Consider the following 16,750-nt stretch of genomic DNA (forward strand, 5'->3'; position numbering starts at 1 on the left):
ATCATTATTTGAATATGTTGCTAACCCATTGTATAAAAGTGATAATGCCGGTGTTTGGAGGATATATTGGCATGGTTTGCCGGCCCTCGACGAACTACACCCCCGTGTCAATATATCCTCCAAACACCAGCTTCTCGGGCATTATCACTTAAACGCCAACTGCTTGAGAGTACTTAGTCATTATGAGTATAATGTGTGTCTGTCATATCCTTTATATTGATGTTCTCGACTGAGCAGAATACATGGGTTGAAATCTGGACGGAAATCTGAATTGAGTGTTTTCATTGATCATGGGTTGATGTGATTTAAAGTGGGGTGAGATCCCCCTCTGCTGGGCGGATATTGTAACTACAGGTATCCTGTTCTACTCTTGAAATAGTCCACTGTTGTCTAGGCCCAGGCCTGGGGTTTTATTGGGTCTTTTGTAACTCTGATAGGCCTATTCATTAATTAGTCTCGGTCCATTGGGGTTTTTCGGGTGGTTTTCAACTTTGATAGACCTATTACTTAATTAGTATGTCCAGCCTGGGGCTTTATCAGGCGGGATTTGCAAATCTGATAGACCTATTCCTTAATTCATGTTGTAAGAATTACCCCCACAGATGTCCCACGGAACAGACGTGGTTACTACTCTGACTTAGATACGGTCTAAACCCCTTTATGAATGTATATAAATATAATGTATGTCTTTCAGTTCGTCTTTCTAGAAGGCATTGAAAATAATAAGTGGAACTAATAAATATTTTAACGACATACTTCTGAGATAATGTCCGTGTGGTTGAACTGTTGGAACCAACACACCACTGTGAAGCCGTGGTTTCCTGGTATTACAGGAAAACAGCTATGAAGTTTCCTGGTATTATAGGGCTCAATCAAAGAGTCCTCAGTCAGTGGCGGGGGCTTCTTGATATCACGTCATTCGACAAATTATTTGACATGCTTTTTGATTCAGGGTGAATTCAAGTCCGCTTCAATAAAAAGTCATTATGACTGTTTGATTTCAGAAGGTAGTGATAGAGGATTTTCGACCAGCAGACAATTTCGTTATATTTGGGTAGGTAACAAGGGCTTTTAACCATAATGCTTTATAGTGTACACACTATTGTACTTTGATGGTAAACTATGGGTGGTGAGTTTGTTTGTAAAGAAAGAGTGTTATGTTTAGCTTTTATTTTAACAGAAGACCACTCCACTCCCTGGAACTGAAAGTTTATCGTTTTATGAAATCGCAGTAATAGCCAATGCCTGCTAATGACTACTCTTTTATTGACACACAGGTGAATTAATTGATACTGACACACAGGTGAATTAATTGTACATAAGTATATTAAACATGTAAAATAGGCTAGTGCAAAGGTTGTCTCGGTACTTGCTTTGCTAGTACCACTTCCTCGGATTCGATCCACATCTGACGCGAACTCGGGACCTCAGCCTTCTTCCATTAAAAGAACGGTCATGTTACCGCAACAGCTAGCTAATGAGGCGATGCAAGCGGGACACCTAGGCTAAGGAGTAAGTTTCACACATCTCCATGTGCCACGCTAGCCACTATAACATGCCTGGTTTACACTCTTTATAAAATGTCAGGGGCCTCATTTATCAATTTTGCTAGAAACTATTCTAAAATACTACTTATGAACGGAATGTAGAATGTTCCTACGCATAGAAAAATTGTGATTTGTTTATTTATTTTATATAAAATAAATGAACAAAATAAACAAATCACACTTTTTCTATGCGTAGGAACATTCTACATTCCGTTCATAAGTAGTATTTTAGAATAGTTTCTAGCAATATTGATAAATTAGGCCCCCTATATATATAAATATATATATGTATATATTAATTAACCTTTATTTAACTAGGCAAGTCAGTTAAGAACAAATTCTGTGGGGAACGATATCTGATAAACCAATCTGTACTTTATGTAAAAAGTACCACCGGTCTCTAAAAACGCGCTCTGAGAAATGAAGTGTGTGCCAGATCTTCTAACAGCGCATGATAAGCCATCTCTCATTTGATTTCCATTATCTCAGTCTTTTATAGTATTTCTACAATGGTTTAACTTTAACACTTGCCTCTAATTTACCATATTACTGTACATTATATGGATTATTATCATAAAAAATGCACTGATGTGGTCAAATTATATATAGCCTGTCAATATGTGTTGCATGAATTCACAATTGAAATACAATTCAATCGAAAAATTCTGTAATTATTCCTCGGAAAAATTTCACACATTTCCAACATATATTTTCCACACGCTTGACAAGCAGTTCCCTTAATCCACCACTTGGCACTGTGCCTATGCGTGTTTATGGCTGTGCGTAAATTTACTCAGTCACACTCAAGCAAACGTTCATATTGATAAATCTCACACTTTGCGTGGAAATGATCCCACGCATGGTTTATGCACAGATTTGTGCCTGCACATGGTTGATACATGAGGCCCCTGAAATTCATGATGTTTTAATGTATGTAAGTAATACATGGATATCCTAATAGTGAAACAAATCACATAAACGTTGAATAATATATTTGATTTTGTATTTATTACTCAAACGTATTGATGGATTTGTGTTTGGTGAATCATTTATTTTTGTGAAATATGAGCACTGAAGCTTTAATCTGACAGATTAGCGGAAATACGCATGTATTTCTTTAAATCCACATCCAGTTCTCAGTCAACAATGAAAGTGAACTGCTGGGGAAATCATAAGGGAATGTAGTATTTCATTATGCATTACGTTTTCTTAGGGAGTTGAGAAAATTGGGTAGGATTTAGACATTCCCTGTCTTTGGACCACACTCCAGTCCAGTTGGTGGCGGTAATGTACCTTAAAGTTGGTTTCCAACCGCCATAAAACATCCACAGAAGATGAACAACGAATCCTGTGTTTTGAAATCTGACTACGCTACAGTACTGTGACAGCTGTGAATCGTCTCATCTCGCTAAGTTATCTTATAGGGACACGTTACATGAGCTAGTTGTTTTGGCACTTGTCCACAATGGAAGAAGCAGGATACACAAGCCATGGCTTCGGCTACTTCAGGTCCAACCTTTACGCTATTTTCTTTATCCCACTTTCTGACCTATTAGCTTGATGGCTAGCTGCTAGTTCCACACCAGTAGACATCTAACGTTAGTTAGCTAGTTGGCTAGCGACATATGGCGCTGTCCGGTCAGTCATACGTTTTTAGGGGTAATGGCCTGGTCCTACCTAGCCTGGTCCTACCTAGCCTGGTCCTACCTAGCCTGGGCAGCTGTTAGTGGGTTTATGATGGAGATCCATAAAGCCCACCAGCGTCTGCCTAGACTAGCCTGGTCCCAGATCTGCCTGGTGTGTCAATGTGCCCACAGGAGTTGGCAAGACAGTACAAACAGACCTTAAACCAGGCTACTAACTGTCCCCAGTAAGCCATCTGTCATATAACTAAACAAGTGCCTAAGGTAATGTCGTTGACTTCCACAGGTTCTATTCACTTCTTCCACAATGATTTTTGAGGATGAGATACAAATGAAAGAATACCTGAAGATGATGACTGATATGATTGTGTTGTGTGCCACCCTGGCCATCTCCCTCTTCTTCTGGATCATTTCCATCACAGCCAGCACATATTATGGTAAGACACACTTGTGTGCACATGCTCACACACACCTTGTCAGTAATGTCCAGTGTTTTCCCTACCATTGTTGGTTTATAAAAAGTTTGTTAACCCTTTAAAATATATATTTTTTCTGCATAAATGTGCCCTAAAATGTAATCAGATCTTCATCTAAGTCCTACTCCTAATAATAGATCAAGTTAATCTGATTAAACAAATAACACAAAAACAATTGTACTTTTGAATTTCTTTATTGAGAAATTTGATCCAACATTTCATTTCTTTGTGGGAAAAAGTATGTGAATCTCTAGATTAATGAGCTCAAAGTGGATTAAAGTAGTCAACAGTGTAGTATTTGATCCCATATATAAGTAACTATAGAAGATGCTTCAGAACACTTCTAAATTAATCCTGATAGTGCCATGATTAAGAAAAAAACACGAATGAATCATGAATACGGATGAGTGAGAAGTTTAGAGGCTGCAAAACATGCTCTCACCGTTACCCGTAAGAGGGGAGAACATGTTTTGTTGCAGAAATAGAGACGGTGCTAAAGGTTGGAAACTTTCTCTCAACACTATATAAACAAGATGGGCCCCCCTTTCTAGTTCTGTTGCACCCCCTGCCTAGTTCTGTTGCCCCCCCCCCCCCCCCCACCTAGTTCTGTTGCCCCCCCCCCCCCCCCCCCCCCCCCCTAGTTCTGTTGCCCCCCCCCCCCCCCCCCTGCTCTGTTGCACCCCCTGCCTAGTTCTGTTGCCCCCCCCCACCTAGCTCTGTTGCCCCCCTGCCTAAAAGAGAGAGGCTTCTATTCACCTCATTCCAGAGTATAGACAAGGAGAGCTGGTTTCAGTAGTAGATGTTTGTTCAAGAGGAGGAAGCACTGCTTGATGAAACACTATTATCTAGAGCTATAACCTAATTCAATGCGTACCTGTGTGTATAGCTGAGTCCTGGACCTTCTGTCATTCCAGGCACTCTCCAGCCGGTGTCTCCATGGCGATGGTTGTTCTCCATCCTGGTTCCTCTGACTCTCACCACACGGGCCCTGAAGAAGAGGAGTCTGGACCACAGCGGCGCCCTGGGAGGTAAACAAACATTAGAACAAGAAATCAATGAATCAAAATAAAACCTTCCTGCTCATGAGGTTTTCTATGACTTCCAGCTAAGAAGTGCCTGTGTCTTCACCTTGTAGTTCTGTGTGTTTAATCAATCAAGACGTGTTATGACAGCCTCAACTCCATTTGAATTCCCACGGATGTGTTGTGTAACCAGCAGCACGCCCCTGCACTTACCTAGGCCTACTTCATGTAGGAATTCAGCAGGGAGTTACAAGGAAATATGTAGCAAAGGAAAAAGGTCACTTAAATGCAGATATATAATTTAACCATGCAAGTCAGTTAAGAAAAAAAATATTATTTACAATGACGGCCTAGGAACAGTGGGTTAATTGCCTTGTTCAGGGGCGTAACGACAGATTTTTTTATCTTGTCAGCTCGGGGATTCGATCCAGCTACCTTTCGGTTACTGGCCCATCGCTCTAACCACTAGTCTACCCTGCCGCCCCAATATGACAAATATGGGAAAAAATAGTTGTTGTGTGTTGATGCAATGTCTTCCACTATATCCTTAATCCCTCATGGGACCAGCTGCTTATCTATTGGTCCTGTGGTGACTCGCCTACTCAGGAATGGAAGGTGCTCAACCAACAAGTCTGAACAATTTACAACTGCTGCCTGGGGGGTATTACTTCCAGACTGAAATACAGTCCTTCAGTTTCACCAAGTCTGCACACGGAATAGGAGCTTGCTTCCCTTCCCTTAAACAGACTCACTTGGCGGTGAGGACTCTGGAGGACTGCTTTTCCTTCTTAAGGATTCGGACAGGATCAGACTTTGACTGTAAACGGGACAGGTTTTGACAGTTCATATTATGGAAGAGGATCTTCTGAATGATAACTGCACAGCGGATAATCTGCCCTTGTACACATTTTACGCCTCTGTGATGATTGTGGAGTTCACCCTGGCTCTGCCTCTTAACCTCTCAGTGCTTTACCTCTTCATCTTCAAGCTGGAGTTCTGGAAACGGGACTCCAACAACCTTTTCCTGTTCAATCTCGTGTTGGCTGACCTTCTTCTGCTCGGCTGTTTGCCAGTGAACGCGTACAACTTCCTTCACGGAGAGCGGCAGAGTGTGGATGGAAACATCTGCAAAACCATGCTCTTCATGCTGTTCCTGAACCGAGGCGCCAGTATCGGCTTCCTGGCCGTCATTTCACTCGATCGCTACTTCAACGTGGTTCATCCTGGGAACAAGGACGTTGTCCTCAAAAAGTCCCCTTATATATCTGTCATCATCTGGCTAGTACTGCTCCCTTTGACAATCCCCACCATGCTGAAGACTGGCTGCTGTAACAGTCATGGGGACATCACTGACACTCTGAGAGAGGTTGTGTTTTTCACCCAGATTCTCATCCCTTTCTTTGTGTTGGTGTACTGCACGGTCTGCATTGTCAACAGACTCAAAAAGAAGACAGTAGGTGACACGACCAAGCTGCGTCGAGCAGTGTTTCTGGTCACCTCTGTCATTCTGGTCTTTTCTTTCTGTTTCCTGCCTTGTACCATAGCTAGAATTGTTCTGTTGATTGTCAGAGCCATGGATTTACAAAATGCTGAGAATATAGCTGTTCAGGTCTATGATGGTTTCATAGTTTTTTCCCACATGGATTGTCTAGTGGACCCAATTGTGTACTGCTTAAGCAGCACTAAGTTCAAACGCCTCTACCTGAAAACGTATTGCCCCTGTCTACTGAGAAACAACGCAGAAACGGCTGAAAGAACAAACCCAACACAAACCAGCTTAAATCTGACACGCAACAACAATACACTGTAGCAAGTAGATAATAATGCTTCTGGGTGTGGTAGTGGGCGTGGCCACAGTTTTTAAAAGAGTTTCTTGCAATTATACACTTTCATGGGGCTGAGAATTTTTGGTATTTAAAAAAAAAAAAGATAATTTCCTGGAATTCTACACATTTTGCCATGGCTTATGCCGTATAACTAAAACGTTCTTAAAACAAATCTATTGGGGCCCCATGCCATGACATTTTTAACATTTTAGATTCTCTCTGACTGTCTAGTTTTTATTTTGGTGATGGTTAGTTCTCAAAGATGATCTTATTTAAAAAGATATAGCTACATTATCTTTTCAACATCCTTTATATCTGGGTTTAGTCGTTTTAAGTTCACACTGAAAACGTTTTTACCGTACTCATATTTTTTTTGGTGTGGCGGCCCGCCGCTGCTAATTGAATATAGGGGAAGCACTGGCATGTTCAGCTTTTGTTTGCCAAATCAGACTGTGATTCAATACTGGTTTCTGTTATGATCAGTCATCGGTTTCTTTCGCCTGTGATGTCATCATGCTAAACAGATCATCATGATGCTGTTACTAATTGTCTGGGTCAAATAAATATTCTCCACAAATGATGCTCCCATAAAAATGATTGTTACTACTACTACTACTACTACCACGACAACAACAGCTGATAGGAGCTACCCCCTCCTCCCTTGGAGAAGTAAGACCACATTATATACTACTACTACTACTACTACTACTACTACGAGTACAACAACAGCTGATAGGAGCTACCCTCTCCTCCCTTGGAGAAGTAAGACCACATTACAGTTGAAGTCGGAAGTTTACATACACTTAGGTTGGAGTCATTAAAACTCGTTTTTCAACCACTCCACACAATTATTGTTAACAAACTATAGTTTTGGCAAGTCGGTTAGGACATCTACATTTTTCCAACAATTGTTTACAGACAGATTATTTAACTTATAATTCACTGTATCACAATTCCAGTGGGTCAGAAGTTTACATACACTAAGTTAACTATGCCTTTTAAACAGCTTGGAAAATTCCAGAAAATTAAGTCATGGCTTTAGAAGCTTCTGATAGGCTAATTGACATAATTTGAGTCAATTGGAGGTGTACCTGTGGATGTATTTCAAGGCCTACCTTCAAACCCAGTGCCTCTTTGCTTGACGTCATGGGAAAATCAAAAGAAATCAGCCAAGACCTCAGAAAAAAAATTGTAGACCTCAACAAGTCTGGTTCATCCTTGGGAGCAATTTCCAAACGCCTGAAGGTACCACATTCATCTGTACAAACAATAGTACGCAAGTATAAATACCACGGGACCACGCAGCCATCATACTGCTCAGAAAGGAGATGCGTTCTGTCTCCTAGAGATGAACGTACTTTGGTGCGAAAAGTGCAAATCAATACCAGAACAACAGCAAAGGACCTTGTGAAGATGCTGGAGGAAACAGGTACAAAAGTATCTATATCCACAGTAAAACGAGTCCTATATCGACATAACCTAAAAGGCCACTCAGCAAGGAAGAAGCATCTGCTCCAAAACCGGCATTAAAAAAGACAGACTACGGTTTGCAACTGCACATGGGGACAAAGATCGTATTTTCCGGAGAAATGTTCTCTGGTCTGATGAAACAAAAATAGAACTGTTTGGCCATAACGACCATCGTTATGTTTGGAGGAAAAAGGGGGACGCTTGTAAGCCGAAGAACACCATCCTAACCGTGAAGCACAGGGGTGGCAGCATCATGTTGTGGGGGTGCTTTGCTGCAGGAGGGACTGGTGCACTTCACAAAATAGATGGCATCTTGAGGAAGGAAAATTATGTGGTTAAATTGAAGCAACATCTCAAGACATCAATCAGGAAGTTAAAGCCTTGTTGGAAATGGGTCTTCCAAATGGACAACGACCCCAAGCCTACTTCCAAATTATTGTCAGGATTAAATGTCAGGAATTGTGAAAAACTGAGTTTAAATGTATTTGGCTAAGGTGTATGTAAACTTCTGACTTCAACTGTATATACTACTACTACTACTACTACTACTACTAGTACTGCAACAGCTGATAGGAGCTACCCCCTCCTCCATTGGAGAGGTAAGACCACATGATCTACTACTACTACCTCCACCACTACTACTACTACTACTACTACTACTACTACCACCACTACTACTTTGATGAGGTCAATTAATAAATACTTTTTATATAGTGTGAGAGTTTGTATTAAATTCCAATTATACATACTGTACCTCTCATGTTATGATATCTATATCTACTGTATAATACTATTCAGTATCTATATATGTACTGTATGCTAATATTCAGTATCTATATATCTACTGTATAATACTATTCAGTATCTATATAACTACTGTATAACAATATTCAGTATCTATATAACTACTGTATAATACTATTCAGTATCTATATAACTACTGTATAACAATATTCGGTATCTATATATCTACTGTATAATACTATTCAGTATCTATATATGTACTGTATGCTAATATTCAGTATCTATATATCCACTGTATAATACTATTCAGTATCTATATATGTACTGTATGCTAATATCAGTATCTATATATCTACTGTATAATACTATTCAGTATCTATATAACTACTGTATAATACTATTCAGTATCTATATAACTACTGTATAATACTATTCAGTATCTATATAACTACTGTATAACAATATTCGGTATCTATATATCTACTGTATAATACTATTCAGTATCTATATAACTACTGTATAATAATATTCGGTATCTATATATCTACTGTATAATACTATTCAGTATCTATATAACTACTGTATAATACTATTCAGTATCTATATAACTACTGTATAACAATATTCGGTATCTATATATCTACTGTATAATACTATTCAGTATCTATATAACTACTGTATAACAATATTCAGTATCTATATAACTACTGTATAATACTATTCAGTATCTATATAACTACTGTATAATACTATTCAGTATCTATATAACTACTGTATAACAATATTCAGTATCTATATAACTACTGTATAATACTATTCAGTATCTATATAACTACTGTATAACAATATTCAGTATCTATATAACTACTGTATAATACTATTCAGTATCTATATAACTACTGTATAACAATATTCAGTATCTATATAACTACTGTATAATACTATTCAGTATCTATATATCTACTGTATAATAATATTCAGTATCTATATATCTACTGTATAATAATATTCAGTATCTATATATCTACTGTATAATACTATTCAGTATCTATATAACTACTGTATAATAATATTCGGTATCTATATATCTACTGTATAATAATATTCAGTATCTATATAACTACTGTATTATACTATTCAGTATCTATATATCTACTGTGTAATACTATTCAGTATCTACAGTGCATTCAGAAAGTATTCAGACCCCTTGATTTTTCACATTTTGTTACTTTACAGCCTTATTCTAAAATTGATTAAATCGTTTTTTTCCTCAATCTACAAACACAATACCTCATCATGACATCACAATAACCCATAATGACATCACAATAATGACAAACCAAAAACAGGTTTTTAGACATTTTTGCACATTTGATAAAAATGTAAAAAACATATCACATTTACATAGTTATTCAGACCCTTTACTGAGTACTTTGTTAAAGCTTTGCCAGCGATTACAGCCTCAAGTCTTCTTGGGTATGACGCTCCAAGCTTGGCACACCTGTATTTGGGGCGTTTCTCCCATTCTTCTCTGCAGATCCTCTCAAGCTTTATCAGGTTGGATGGGGAGCGTCGCTGCACAGCTATTTTCAGGCCTCTCCAGAGATGTTCGATCGGGTTAAAGTCCGGACTTTGGATGGCCCACTCAAGGACATTCAGAGACTTGTCCCAAAGCCTCTCCTGCGTTGTCTTGGCTGTATGCTTAGGGTCGTTGTCCTGTTGGAAGGTGAACCTTCGCCTCAGTCTGAGGTTGTAAGCGCTCCAGAGCGGTTTTCTTCAAGGATCTCTCTGTACTCTGCGCCGTTCATCTTTCCCTCAATCCTGACTAGTCTCCCAGTCCCTGATGCTAAAAAACATCCATGGTGCCAGGTTTCCTCCAGACGTGACGCTTGACATTCAGGCCAAAGGGTTCAATCTTGGTTTCATCAGACCAGAGAATCTTGTTTTTCATGGTCTGAGAGTCTTTAGGTGCCCTTTGGAATACTCTGAGAGGGCTGTCATGTACTTTTTACTGTGGTCTGAATATGTAAATAAGGTATTATTTAAAAATGAATAATACATTTGCAAAAATTCTAAACTTGTTTTCGCTTTGTGATTATGGGGTAATGTGTGTATATTTTAAAATGTTTAAATCCATTTTAGGATAATGTGGAAGAAGTCAAGGGGTCTGAATACTTTCCGAATGCACTATATAATACTATTAAGTATACAGTACTAGTCAAAAGATTGGACACCTTCTCATTCCAGGGTTTTTCTTTATTTGTACTATTTTCTACATTGTAGAATAATAGTGAAGACATCAAAACTATAAAATAACACATATGGAATCATGTAGTAACCAAGACAGTGTTAAACAAATCTAAATAATATTTTAGATTCTTCAAAGTTGCCACCCTGGAATGAGAAGGTGTCCAAACTTTCTGATTATCTCCGTGTCCAGTATGAAGGAAGTTACATGTAGTTTCGTGAGCCAACGCTAACTAGCATCACCCATATGCTTCCAGGCAATGTGCTATCTACATCTAACTTCCTTTATACTGGACACGGAGACATACAAATGTTATCCGCGAGTCCATCGGACTCTGGTGAAGTAGATAAAGGGCCTCATTGCCAGAATCCCAAGTATCACTTTAACCTTTAGGGGTCTCTGTTCTCTGTTTTAATGCTATGATTCATTCTAAGATGCATTCCACACAGTTCCAGCAGCCCCAGGCGTACGCGTGTGAGGAGAGCGGTTGCTCCTGACGCCAGTCACACATTAGCCAGGCCATCAGCAGTCCTCGTGATGTAGTGATCTGGATCTGGGAGGAATTAATTAGTCACCATTGTTTTAATCAGGGTCTGGGCTGAGTCACATTATTCAACTGACTGAAGCAGTCTATTCATGTACTAATTGGTACATTCCACAGCAGAATAGCCTAGAAATATATTTGGTATAGCAGATTGTTCTGGCAATTCTCACATAGAATCTGTGAGGAAGGTTCTTTTGACATTTGTATCACAAACTATTTTTGAGAAAATCATGAGGGAATTGTTAATTTTAGGCTCTTTTTAAACCTATACATGCCTCCTGTAAGACCCTATGACCCTTGAACCGTACATGATACAGACAACATCTTGGAGTCAATATACGCATTATAGTGTCCTCTCAAATATGAAGTACATCTAGATTCAGAAATAAATGTTACCACATTTACTTTACCCAACATAACAAAAATATGAATATTAATTCAACAATATACTCTTCAAAGATGTCAAATTTCGGATTGGATTCTCTGGTACTTTAAGATATAACCCATTTTATACATAGAAATGTACATTATAGGTCATTAACCAATCACATGATTGCACATTCAGCAAATCACCAGCAGAGGGAGTTCTTTTTGAATCCATTTTCCCATTCACTGTGTTAGTGGTGTTCATAAAATGTACCATAACTTAAATTATCAGAGAGCCCACTCTGGTAATGTGATGTATTTGTAGAGTATATTGTTCCAAACAATGTCTTAAATTGAACTAAGTAAAAAAATAATACTTTTCAGATATTCATATGAATATTTAATGTTGAATAAATGAATGTTAAAAAAAACAAACAGACATGTATTTCATATTCAAGACATACTCCATATGGTACACTATAAGGAGTATATTGACAACATGATGTCTGTATCGTGTACAGTTCACAGATCATAAGGTCTTACAGGAGGGATATATACAGTAGGTCTAAAAAGGGCATAAAATGGCCACTTTCATCAGGATTTTCTCAAACATTATACGGCGAGAGTAGATGTTCTGATAAGGTAGTTAGACCCTAGTTTGTAACCTGGTCCCAGATCTGTTAGAGCCAGCTCCTGTGGCTGTTGTTATGTCAAACAAACACGTGGTCGTAACAACGGCCAAAAGTGTTGGCTATAAACAAGTACAAACAGATCTGGGATCAGGCACGTGTGTTAGTTGCATTGTTTTCATGCTTTTGTTGCCTGTCCCTACAGCCCTGCTGGTCGGCTTCATCCTCACCATGGCCAACATGAGTTTCTTCTCCGCCCTGCTGGCTTTCTTCATCACCTCCTCCAAGCTGACACGCTGGAAAGAAGAGGTCAAGAAGAAGCTAGACTCTGACTATAAAGAAGGTAACGAGTTACAGCAGCTAGACCAGTAGCTAGACCAGCAGCTAGACCAGCAGCTAGACCAGCAGCTAGACCAGTAACTAGACCAGTAGCTAGACCAGCAGCTAGACCAGCAGCTAGACCAGCAGCTAGACCAGCAGCTAGACCAGCAGCTAGACCAGCAGCTAGACCAGCAGCTAGACCAGCAGCTAAACCAGTAGCTAGGCCAGCAGCTAGTCCAGTAGCTAGACCAGCAGCTAGACCAGCAGCTAGACCAGCAGCTAGGCCAGCAGCTAGGCCAGCAGCTAGACCAGTAGCTAGGGACCAGTAGCTAGGGACCAGTAGCTAGGGACCAGTAGCTAGGGACCAGTAGCTAGGGACCAGTAGCTAGGGACCAGTAGCTAGGGACCAGTAGCTAGGGACCAGTAGCTAGGGACCAGTAGCTAGGGACCAGTAGCTAGGGACCAGTAGCTAGGGACCAGTAGCTAGGGACCAGTAGCTAGGGACCAGTAGCTAGACCAGTAGCTAGACCAGCAGCTAGACCAGTAGCTAGGGACCAGTAGCTAGGGACCAGTAGCTAGGGACCAGTAGCTAGGGACCAGTAGCTAGACCAGCAGCTAGGGACCAGTAGCTAGGGACCAGTAGCTAGGGACCAGTAGCTAGGGACCAGTAGCTAGGGACCAGTAGCTAGGGACCAGTAGCTAGGGACCAGTAGCTAGGGACCAGTAGCTAGGGACCAGTAGCTAGGGACCAGTAGCTAGGGACCAGTAGCTAGACCAGCAGCTAGGGACCAGTAGCTAGGGACCAGTAGCTAGACCAGCAGCTAGACCAGCAGCTAGGGACCAGTAGCTAGGGACCAGTAGCTAGACCAGCAGCTAGGGACCAGTAGCTAGGGACCAGTAGCTAGGGACCAGTAGCTAGACCAGCAGCTAGGGACCAGCAGCTAGGGACCAGCAGCTAGGGACCAGCAGCTAGGGACCAGCAGCTAGGGACCAGCAGCTAGGGACCAGTAGCTAGGGACCAGTAGCTAGACCAGCAGCTAGGGACCAGTAGCTAGACCAGTAGCTAGACCAGCAGCTAGGGACCAGTAGCTAGACCAGCAGCTAGAGACCAGTAGCTAGACCAGTAGCTAGACCAGTAGCTAGACCAGTAGCTAGACCAGTAGCTAGACCAGTAGCTAGGCCAGTAGCTAGACCAGTAGCTAGACCAGTAGCTAGACCAGCAGCTAGACCAGTAGCTAGACACCAGTAGCTAGACCAGTAGCTAGACACCAGTAGCTAGACCAGTAGCTAGACACCAGTAGCTAGACACCAGTAGCTAGACCAGTAGCTAGACCAGTAGCTAGACCAGTAGCTAGACCAGTAGCTAGACCAGTAGCTAGACCAGCAGCTAGACCAGCAGCTAGACCAGCAGCTAGACCAGTAGCTAGACCAGTAGCTAGACCAGCAGCTAGTCTAAATGACTCTCTAGAGACATTCAGTCCACACCCCAGTCAGGCCACACTCCAGTAAGCAACAGCCTGCTACTGGATGGCTTAGTCTGCCTCAGTCAGTGATATCTGTTTTCTAAACATACAAACACCTGCGTAAGTCATTTGATCTTAAAGGGATAGTTCACCTTTTTTTGAAGTGTAGCTTATTTAACAAAGAAAGCCACCCCCAGGGAAGTCAAAAGGAAGTGAAACATTTTGGAGGTGAACTATCATTTTAACGTGTGTCCCCTTTGCCCTCCAGGTGGTCAGAGGAACTGGATACAGGTGTTCTGTAACGGTGGTGTCCCCACAGAGCTGGCCCTGCTGTATATGATCGAGGTCAATCAATTCATTATATATTTGAATACATATAACAGCTGCCTCAGCCAAGTGAGCCAACCTTACATCTATCACTCATCTGAGGTTATTTCCATTGTGTGGTCCTGGTTCTAATCAGGTGGGTCCAGGGGAGATGCCGGTGGACTTTGGGAAGCAGTACTCAGCCTCCTGGATGTGTCTGTCTCTGCTGGGGGCCTTGGCTTGCTCTACGGGGGACACCTGGGCATCAGAGGTGGGGCCCGTCCTCAGTCAGACCAAACCCCGCCTCATCACCTCCTGGAGAGAGGTCCCTACAGGTACACACACACCTGGGCATCAGAGGTGAGGCCCTTCCTCAGTCAGACCAAACCCAGGGTCATCACCTACGTAAAGGGCCTTAGAGTGTGTGTGTATGTACACTACCATTCAAAAGTTTGGGGTCACTTAGAAATGTCCTTGTTTAATATTATTTTTTTTAATGATCCATTTAAAATAACATCAAATTGATCAGAAATACAGTGTAGACATTGTTAATGTTGTAAATTACTATTGTAGCTGGAAACGGCTGATTTAAAAATATATACACTGCTCAAAAAAATAAAGGGAACACTTAAACAAGACAATGTAACTCCAAGTCAATCACACTTCTGTGAAATCAAACTGTCCACTTAGGAAGCAACACTGATTGACAATAAATTTCACATGCTGTTGTGCAAATGGAATAGACCAAAGGTGGAAATTATAGGCAATTAACAAGACACCCCCAAAAAAGGAGTGATTCTGCAGGTGGTGACCACAGACCACTTCTCAGTTCCTATGCTTACTGGCTGATGTTTTGGTCACTTTTGAATGCTGGCGGTGCTCTCACTCTAGTGGTAGCATGAGACGGAGTCTACAACCCACACAAGTAGCTCAGGTAGTGCAGTTCATCCAGGATGGCACATCAATGCGAGCTGTGGCAAAAAGGTTTGCTGTGTCTGTCAGCGTAGTGTCCAGAGCATGGAGGCGCTACCAGGAGACAGGCCAGTACATCAGGAGACGTGGAGGAGGCCGTAGGAGGGCAACAACCCAGCAGCAGGACCGCTACCTCCGCCTTTGTGCAAGGAGGTGCACTGCCAGCGCCCTGCAAAATGACCTCCAGCAGGCCACAAATGTGCATGTGTCTGCTCAAACGGTCAGAAACAGACTCCATGAGGGTGGTATGAGGGCCCAACGTCCACAGGTGGGGGTTGTGCTTACAGCCCAACACCGTGCAGGACGTTTGGCATTTGCCAGAGAACACCAAGATTGGCAAATTCGCCACTGGCGCCCTGTGCTCTTCACAGATGAAAGCAGGTTCACACTGAGCACATGAGCACATGTGACAGAGTCTGGAGACGCCGTGGAGAACGTTCTGCTGCCTGCAACATCCTCCAGGATGACCGGTTTGGCGATGGGTCAGTCATGGTGTGGGGTGGCATTTCTTTGTTGGGCCGCACAGCCCTCCATGTGCTCGCCAGAGGTAGCCTGACTGCCATTAGGTACCGAGATGAGATCCTCAGACCCCTTGTGAGACCATATGCTGACACATGCACATTTGTGGCCTGCTGGAGGTCATTTTGCAGGGCTCTGGCAGTGCACCTCCTTGCACAAAGGCGGAGGTAGCGGTCCTGCTGCTGTGTTGTTGCCCTCCTACGGCCTCCTCCACGTCTCCTGATGTACTGGCCTGTCTCCTGGTAGCGCCTCCATGCTCTGGACACTACGCTGACAGACACAGCAAACCTTTTTGCCACAGCTCGCATTGATGTGCCATCCTGGATGAGTTGCACTACCTGAGCCACTTGTGTGGGTTGTAGACTCCGTCTCATGCTACCACTAGAGTGAGAGCACCGCCAGCATTCAAAAGTGACCAAAACATCAGCCAGGAAGCATAGGAACTGAGAAGTGGTCTGTGGTCACCACCTGCAGAATCACTCCTTTTTTGAGGGTGTCTTACTAATTGCCTATAATTTCCACCTTTTGTCTATTCCATTTGCACAACAGCATGTGAAATGTATTGTCAATCAGTGTTGCTTCCTAAGTGGACAGTTTGATTTCACAGAAGTGTGATTGACTTGGAGTTACATTGTCTTGTTTAAGTGTTCCCTT

General features: G+C 41.8%; 2 protein-coding genes across 4 annotated transcripts in view; both read left to right on the plus strand.

Moving 5' to 3' along the window:
* Nucleotides 1–2,862: 2,862 nt before the first annotated feature.
* The window catches only part of LOC129844897 (transmembrane protein 19-like), a 36,140-nt gene continuing 22,252 nt past the window's right edge, over nucleotides 2,863–16,750 (plus strand). For all 3 annotated transcript variants that reach the window (XM_055913063.1, XM_055913064.1, XM_055913065.1), the window contains exons 1-6: nucleotides 2,863–3,056; nucleotides 3,477–3,627; nucleotides 4,581–4,694; nucleotides 12,721–12,858; nucleotides 14,568–14,644; nucleotides 14,763–14,940. In XM_055913063.1, the coding sequence (XP_055769038.1) occupies nucleotides 3,498–3,627; nucleotides 4,581–4,694; nucleotides 12,721–12,858; nucleotides 14,568–14,644; nucleotides 14,763–14,940 (637 nt within the window). In that variant the 5' untranslated portion in view covers nucleotides 2,863–3,056; nucleotides 3,477–3,497. The remainder of the gene's footprint in view (nucleotides 3,057–3,476; nucleotides 3,628–4,580; nucleotides 4,695–12,720; nucleotides 12,859–14,567; nucleotides 14,645–14,762; nucleotides 14,941–16,750) is intronic.
* On the plus strand, nucleotides 5,195–8,756 carry LOC129844898 (hydroxycarboxylic acid receptor 2-like). Its single transcript, XM_055913066.1, has one exon. It carries the CDS (start codon nucleotides 5,539–5,541, stop codon nucleotides 6,496–6,498), a length of 960 nt encoding a protein of 319 aa, XP_055769041.1. The 5' UTR covers nucleotides 5,195–5,538; the 3' UTR covers nucleotides 6,499–8,756.

Source organism: Salvelinus fontinalis, unplaced genomic scaffold (assembly GCF_029448725.1).
Source record: "Salvelinus fontinalis isolate EN_2023a unplaced genomic scaffold, ASM2944872v1 scaffold_0247, whole genome shotgun sequence".
Lineage (NCBI taxonomy): Eukaryota > Metazoa > Chordata > Actinopteri > Salmoniformes > Salmonidae > Salvelinus > Salvelinus fontinalis.

Bases quoted from the DNA above. Each gene is read 5' to 3' on its own strand.
- LOC129844898 (XM_055913066.1), top strand. From the start codon at position 5,539: ATGGAAGAGGATCTTCTGAATGATAACTGCACAGCGGATAATCTGCCC.